Source organism: Colossoma macropomum, unplaced genomic scaffold, assembly GCF_904425465.1.
Source record: "Colossoma macropomum unplaced genomic scaffold, Colossoma_macropomum, whole genome shotgun sequence".
Taxonomy (NCBI): domain Eukaryota; kingdom Metazoa; phylum Chordata; class Actinopteri; order Characiformes; family Serrasalmidae; genus Colossoma; species Colossoma macropomum.
The window spans coordinates 45,418,193-45,426,485 of record NW_023494789.1 but is presented as its reverse complement, the minus strand read 5'-3'; the positions used below and the strand labels follow the sequence as shown (position 1 = coordinate 45,426,485).

General features: G+C 36.5%; 1 protein-coding gene across 2 annotated transcripts in view; it reads right to left on the bottom strand.

Moving 5' to 3' along the window:
* Window positions 1-370: 370 nt before the first annotated feature.
* LOC118808643 (fatty-acid amide hydrolase 1) overlaps window positions 371-8,293 on the bottom strand; it is a 31,472-nt gene continuing 23,549 nt past the window's right edge. The window contains exons 13-15 of one of the 2 annotated variants that reach the window (XM_036571475.1): window positions 6,986-7,094; window positions 4,123-4,268; window positions 371-2,380 (exon numbers count right to left, since the gene is read on the bottom strand). In XM_036571475.1, coding sequence (XP_036427368.1) covers window positions 2,243-2,380; window positions 4,123-4,268; window positions 6,986-7,094 — 393 coding nt within the window. In that variant the 3' untranslated portion in view covers window positions 371-2,242. Of the gene's footprint in view, window positions 2,381-4,122; window positions 4,269-4,517; window positions 7,095-8,293 lie in introns of those variants that run through there. The other variant, XR_005007294.1, reaches the window with a different exon arrangement.

The window sequence follows — 8,293 nt, the reverse complement described above, 5'->3', positions numbered from 1 at the left end:
GCAGAAAGAAAAAGCCTCATTGACATTATGGCCATGTTTTGTCAAGACAAGCAGAAAAAAGCTCAAAGTACAAATTTCAATGTAAATTGAATGTAAATCTATGTTGTTAATTATACCATTACCTTAAAATAGTTGTGTATTGTATATGAAACATACAGCAAAATGACAACAGTATCTCTGGACTTGTAACAGTTAACTGTGTCAAAAAGGCATCATGGATGTTTTAAAGTAGCAATATCATACATCAGATTTCCATTTTTGCTATACACATGAATGGACTAAACATTAAAACAAGACAACTGTACAGAATTTTGAATGTATTTTGAGGTTTTTCTGAACACACATACCTAACCATTTTGGAAAAACAACACTGTGTTTAGTCTCTTTATTTTAAGTGAGCACAATGACAAATTAACTTTACATTTTAAAAAGTACATTAGAGTAGTATAAAAGTTAAGGTATGCTACTTTACTTGTAATTACAAGAATTTTACATAGTCTTCATGTTAAACCCTTAACATACTTAAACTCTGCTAAAAACCACTAATAATCTGGTTCAGAGTTTTAAAAAAGTTACAGATTAACTGATTGATTACAGAAGTAATAACAGTTCAGTGTTTCAGTTAGTAAACTGAAAATGCAACTGCAAATACTCTTTCTGCACCTGCAAAATCTCTGCACAGACAGTACACATTTTGTTCAAAAGTGAGAAGCAAAATATTTAAGAGGCCAAGATCTTTATGAGGTCTGTGTAATTAGCAACAGCAGAATATAAACACTGACCAGCCACTTCTATAAAACCATCCCCTTGTTTCTAAACTCACTGTCCATTTTATCACCTCCACTTATCATATAGGTGCACTTAGTAGTTCTACCATTACAGAGTGAAGTCCCTCCTTTTCTCTGCATACTTTGTTACCCTGTTCAATGGTAAAACCCCCCACATAGGACCACCACAGAGCAGGTATTATTTGGGTGGTGGTTCATTCTCTGCACTGCAGTGACACTGACGTGGTGGTGGAGTGTTAGTGTGTGTTGTGCTGGTACAAGTGGATCAGACAGCAGTGCTGCTGAAGTTTTTAAACACTGTGTCCACTCACTGTCCACTCTATCAGTTACTCCTACTGTGTTTGTCCACGATGTAGATGTAAAGTCAGAGACGACAGCTCATCTCTTGCTGCACAGTTTGTGTTGGTCATCCTTTAAGATTTTTGGTCGGTGGACTAGTCCAGCAGTCCAGCAGTGACACTGAGGTGTTTAAAAACTCCAGCAGCACTGCTGTGTCTGATCCACTTGTACTAGCACACACTAACTCTGAACAATGATCCACCAGCCAACTAATACTTGCTCTGTGGAAGTCCTGACCGTTGAAGAGCAGGTTGAAAGAGGGCTAACAAAGTACACAGAGAAACAGATGGACTGCAGCCTGTAATTGTAGAACTACAAAGTGCACCTATATGGTAAGTGGAGCTAATAAAATGGCCAATAAATGTAGAAACAAGGAGGAGGTTTTAATGAAGTGGCCGATTGGTGCACGTTTATATGTGATGCATCATAATTAGAGAAAATAATCAGTAAAGTGCAGATCAGCTATTTTATGTACAGATGGGTCACAAACCAAAGGAAAAACCCACATACATTTTCTTAGGTAGGTGTTGGTCCAACACAAGCCACATTACTGCTTGAATTTGCCTTGGCAAAGATTCTAGAAGTCTCTAAAACTATACTATCCCCCAAAAGATATTCCCTCAGAAAAGATCTGATAGAGAAAATAATCAGTAAAGTGCAGATCAGTCAAAGGTGTTTAACTGGCTTGAGATCTGGTGACTGAGAAGGCCATTGTCTAAGATTTACATCGTCACACTCCTCAAATTGTCTCATGTTGTCCGTGTATTAAATTACGTTTCATGCGGATCTGAGCCATTTAGCATGATGGATATGCAAAAATTCATGAAATGTAAATATATATAGCAAATATTTTTAACAGACTGTATTTTGATCCAAAATCAAGGTCAGCTAAGCCTACTCAGCATTTTTATCCATGCTATAGAGCATGACAAGATTGCTTGTTAATTGCTTAATTGTATTATGTAGTATATCTGTCTGGAAGTATCTGCACTGTTTCTCCCCTCATTTATACAGGGTTTTCCAGAAATTTGTCACGTGTCTATAGATTGGAGTGATTTGTGTAACATGTCTGTGTGTGTGTGTGTGTGTGTGTGTGTGTGTGTGTGTATGCATTTTTAGCATGTCTTGTTGGAGGATTTGTTGTAGGCACAGACTTTCTCCACCTCTCTCATGAAGCGAAGGCACAGCTCATCCTGCCATGGCAGAGACACACACTGTACAGCTACAGGCAAGCCCACACCGCCTCGAACCGCCTGCAACACACACACACACATACATGTGTCAGAACATACATGAAATCAGTCTGGTTCAAAGTTCCAATTACAGCAGTGGAAAAAATAGGATTTAAAAAGATTTATGTAATCCTATTAAACTTTCTTTTGTTTGAACTTATACAGTCATATGCAGTCAAACTATAAGATTTGTTAGGTGAGAAATTTCTAGGTGAAAATAGGTTAGATTGACAGGTCTTCTAACAAACGTAAATATTTTAACACTGTGCATTTTTTTATTTATATGCTGCGTTTAACACACTGGACAAAATGAACCATAAAATATAAAATGTGCCATAAGTATTGCATAGGCCACATTTTATGTTTCATTTTTCCCAGTGTGTTAAATTCAGCAAATAAACAGTAATTTAATTTTAAAATGTGATTACATTTGCTCTCTACAGAGGATGAAAACACACAATTTGACCATGAAGCCAAGCTTTTGCATGTGACTGTATAAGCCTAACACTTTGTCTTGTTTTATGTGCTGTTTGTGAATGTGAAATTGCTTCCCCCTGGTGGCATGTTTCAACATTCTTACTGGCTGTAAAATGCTGTAATGCCCACATCTGCAGAGTCATCCAAAATTGCTTTGACACTCTTAAATGGAAATCTTCAAAGGCCCCCCCCCTTTTCTCTATCTATACTAAAAAGTAGGACGCCATATGTGTACCATTGTAATTATCCTATAGTTGACTTTACAAGGGTTTTTCCACTCCAAGTCACAGAACCTTTTTTTTGGTACTATAAAGAATCATTTTTACTAATAATGTACACTGTACAATATAAACAGCAACAAACTGTGCAGTGTATACAGCTGTATGCAAAAGTTTGGGTGCTACTTCTGCACATTTTGATGCACAATTACTGTTAATTTGCTGAATTTAACAAATTGAGACAAAACAATAACAGAGAGTGCAGGTGCTAGACTTGCCTGCCTGCAATCCACACCAAACCATGTGACACATTATGAAGCACAAAATACAACAAATGAAGGCCCTGTATGGTTGCACACTTCACTGTAGACTTGTTTAACAGTAGAATGGGAAAAAAAATTCCACTTGCAAAACTGGGTCAGTTAGTGTTTGTGTTGTTAAATAGAAAGGTGATGCAGCACAAAGGTAAACTTTTGCGGAACGTGTAGCTGGCATTAAAGTTGGAAAAGTTCATTAGGTAAAACATTGACTATCGTCTTTTTGTACCGGTTTCATACACTTTTATATAGGTCAAACAGAGATTACTTATTGCTTTCTGTTTTTTATTAGCATTTCACATACTGCCCCAACTTTTTTGGAACTGAGGTTTATAGGTTTCTTTCTTTCTGCCATTTTCTTTACACAGCTGAAGGGAATGTCTAATAATACCTAAACCATTACAGTGCTCTCAGATCATTCATTTCAAACAGACTGCCAACACACAACAGAGACTGCCAATACACAACAGAATGTGACTTGTTTGTTTTTCTTTGGAAAAGAGGACGCTGTGTCCTATTTAACTGTGCTTAGTTTGAACGCTCGGTCAAAGTTTAAATTCACAGTTCATGCTGGTCCCGAACCTGAACTGTTTAATGGATGCCAGTGTGCTCAACTTGATTTGCAGTGTTGCTGTGTAGTGATTTATTGTGTATAGTGACAGCTATTATTTAAAAGAACACCACCAGTTCTCTTCCTACCATTTTGCAGAAAACACAGTAAACTTTGCACTTTGCTTGCTGCCACACTAACCTTGACAAACAGCTTGTCCCAGATATCTCCAAAATTTCCTCTGTAATGACTCAGCTTGGCTTCATCTTCGGCTGTTACTGTGGTTACAGGCACGACCCCCACGGGGAAGTTGAGCACATTGTACAGCATGGTGTAACTCAGGGCACCTAAAACCAGCCAGAGGATCAGCAGTCAGAGAAAAATCAGTCTCATCATGTGCTAAAATGGGAGCAGTTTCTCTTAGTATAATTTATGATCAGGGCTGAGCATATTGGATTATATTTTATCATTATTTTTAAGTACAAACACAAACAGCAAGTTCTTAAACTAATTAAAATTACAATTCTTCATGTATTTTTTTTTTTTCTGTAAAAGTGGATTTTTTTTTATTGTAAACATAGAGCCCATTTCAATACCAGCTTTAACATGCCCTCATCCACTTGGCCTCATCAATTGCCCTTGGGGAAATCCCTGGTGCCATCTTAAGGGCTGTTCCATCACTTTATTTGATTAAGGGAAGGGTGTTAGATGAGCCCTTGGAAGGCTGAGGGATCAAGTGAACACCAGTGTTGACTCCAGCAGCAGAACTTGCCCATTAGTCATTGCATTCTGATGCATTTTCCTTTTCAAACCCAAAAAAGATAGTAGACAAAGCTGTTTATAAGCCTTAGCAGAAAACTACTTTAAAATGCTTGACATTTCAAAACCATAACATTTGATTTGCTGGGCTTTAGGTTGCGAAGTACCTCATCTCTTCTGCTGCCTTCGTTGTGTCGGAAATGGCGTATTTACGAGATGACCGGACATGAATGGCACCTCAATATTATAATTACTAGTGGGAAACTGATTTCTCTATGAGACCCAAACAATTTATCGTTCAACATAAACAGCCATTCAGAATCCAGATATCAGCAGTGTTACGTGACATTAAAGAATCCTAAATGTTGTTATTGTACTAAGGTTCAGTTGTATGATGCTAAACAGGTGGTCATAAGCTTCTTGTTAGATGCAAGACAATAGATGCAAAAACCAGAAGACAAGAAATAACACAAGTTCTAAATAATGAATAATAAATGTCATTAAGCAGCACTAAAGTGAATGAACGTTCATATCTGGAATTAAATGTAACTGAAATGCAGTGATTAACCCAATGGCCCTAAGCAGCTAACTTTTGTTTTCAGACAGGTTTGATAGTAAAAGCCACAAACTTTGCATTCAGATTTTTAGTGCACAGGAAAACACTAAGGCAGTGTTTCTCCTAACAACCCACAGCACTGCACAGTTTCAACCATTCCCTATCTCATCACACCTAATTCAGCTCTATTATCAGTTGATGAGCTGCTGCCTTGAATAAAGAAATACTTGAAACTGTGCAGTGGGTCACCAAAAGTAGGATTTAGAAATACTGCTTTAAGGTGTTTTTTTATGTTTGCTTCAGGAATGCTCAAATATTCATATTTTAAAAGAACTGAAGTCCAAAAGTGCAGAGTAATTTTTTTGTTTTTCAATCATTTTTGAAAAAAAAAAACTATTGATTGGAGGTGCTATGCTGGATACATAGAATAGCTTAATTGTACTGTAGAATTGTATTCAAGAACATCCATAAGGTAATAACACTGAATGAGTTCAAGAATGGACAGTAAACCAGGCAGTTGCTTTCTTTTTCTTTTCCTAACTGTTGTGTAAGAGTTAAGAGAGGAACATGCAGAAGTGTTTGACCCAGGCAAAAAAAACATAGACGTTAAATCAATGACAGGTAGACAGTAAATGAGTAACTAAGGGACTATACAGAAACACTTGATGCACATAAGGCCCATTCCTGACAATGGGAAATGAAGGAAATTACATCAGATGCCAGTGTATCACTAGAGATAACAGATGCCAATGTATTAACAAAGCCAATGTATTAAAAATAAATAAGAAATATTCAACATTTCTAGATCACTATTCAAATTTCAGCAAATTTGTGTCTCTGATCATGTATCTTATACTTTCTATACATGTTCAGACGACCCTCAGATGGATCTGATCTACTGTTTAGAGGCATGTTGTTATATCTGATAACAGCAAGGATTTTTCACCATAATTGTATCATTTCACTGACCACTAAGTTGCTAACCAACAGCCTAAGCCAGAATTACATTTTTTGGCAGCAGAAATATTAAAAAAATATATATATTTAAACATAAATTTGTGCAATGTTCAAGAAAAAAAAACTATGTTCAAGACCTGTTTGCTTTACTTTTTTGTGAGGGTCCAAGAGAGCATAATTGGCCCTGCTTAACTTGATATAACAAGTATATGTACCATGATGTTATTTTTTTTGCCATACTGCCCAACGCTACTACACTGTATGATGATGTGAAGCACTTTCCGTGAACAGAGTTCATTCATATATATATTTACGAGGGGTAAATGTTTTGGTAACAGGGTTGCACATAAAAAGCGTTGATGTGACTTTTTCCATTAAATTAAATAGCTTAATAGAAAAATATTTTAACATTAAATTGCTTGGAACTTAACCAAATAACATTGCAATTATGGTGTTACTTAAACATTTTAATGAATATATTCATAAGTTCAATGTCCGTGAGGTGGGACAGCCCAAAATCACCATATTAAAGGTGGATACAGACATTTTATGTGTTTTCGTGATCATTTAAATGCTAATTTTCATAATTGTAAGTTAAAGTACAGATCCATTCACTTTTTACAGAAAAAGCAACAGTCACTTTATTGCTTTTAAAAAGGAAATGGGATAAAAATGTAGCTCTATTCATGAGAAGTGCCATAAACTACTGTAAACCACCTTCCCATTCTGAAGCAACTGAAATGAGGACGGGTGAGTACAAAACTCCAAATAAGGCAGAGTGTGGTACAGTACTTGTGAGCTTTCCACAGTAATTGAAGTTGTAGGCAGGTCCCAGCATAGGACACAGCAGCACATCCAGCTCCAGCTCCTTCCATTGTGAAATCACATGATGGATATAATTCTACAAACACAACAGAAAACTACTTCAACAACTTCAGCAAAAACTTGGTAAGATACAAACACGTTTACTGGCCAGTTTATTAGAAACCCCTCCCTTGTAGCTCCTTCTTGCTGATGTACAGTTAGGGACTGTAGCCCATCTGCTGACATGATGAGCCATTCTCTAGCTTTTCACTGGTCAGTTTCTGATGCATTTAGACCAGTTCTGACATTCAAAATTTGTAAGAGTTGCAAGGATTACTTTAAAAATGTATTCCGTTATTGATTAGCTGTTAAAAATGTAATTGCAACATAATCCAAGGGATTACTACATTAAAGTAATGTAATCTGATTACCTTTCATTACTTTTGGACGACTTGTTTTTAAATAAATAAGAAAAGAGAAAGAGAAAAATTATTTCAACAAGACTTTAACAAGAATTTAACTTAACACATGCCAAACACAAAAACTGCATTGTTTTAATATACAAAACGATCAGTTAAGTATTGCACCTCACAGAAACAAACACTGATCTCACATTTAGCAAAATGGCCAAATCTAACTTATATATGGAAATATTTCAAAGGTAAAGGTGGCAAATTTGTATAACAGTATAATTTTTTTGAGTTTAGACATTTATGCTCAAACCACCCAAGAATTTTGACAGGAAAATAAAAAAAAATTACATACCAGGGGAACAAGTAATTGATGTAGAATGATCCAGTACATTGGATCAAATATACACTATACGGACAAAAGTATTGGGACACACCTCAGTCACTGAATTTAGGTGTTTCATTTGGTCCCATTGCCACAAGTGTATAAAATCAAGCACCTTGCCATGCAGTCTGCCTTCACAAACATTTCTGAAAGAATGGGTCATTCTAAAGAGCTCACTGAATTTGAGTGTGGTAATGTAATAGGATGCCACCATTGCGACAAGTCAGTTTGCAAAATTTATTTCCTCCTAGATATTTCACAATCAACTGTGAGTGGTATTATTGAAAAGTGGAAGCAACTCAGCGACAAAGTGGCAGACCATGTAAATTTACAGAACGGGGTCACCAAGCGCTGAGGTGCCACATCGTGCGTAAAACTCTCCAACATTTCATGGCACAGGTTTCCATGGCCGAGCAGCTGCATGCAAGCTTTACATCACCAAGCACAATGCCAAGTGTCAGATGGAGTGGATATTTTGCAAGGGAATGCAATTTTTTTGCA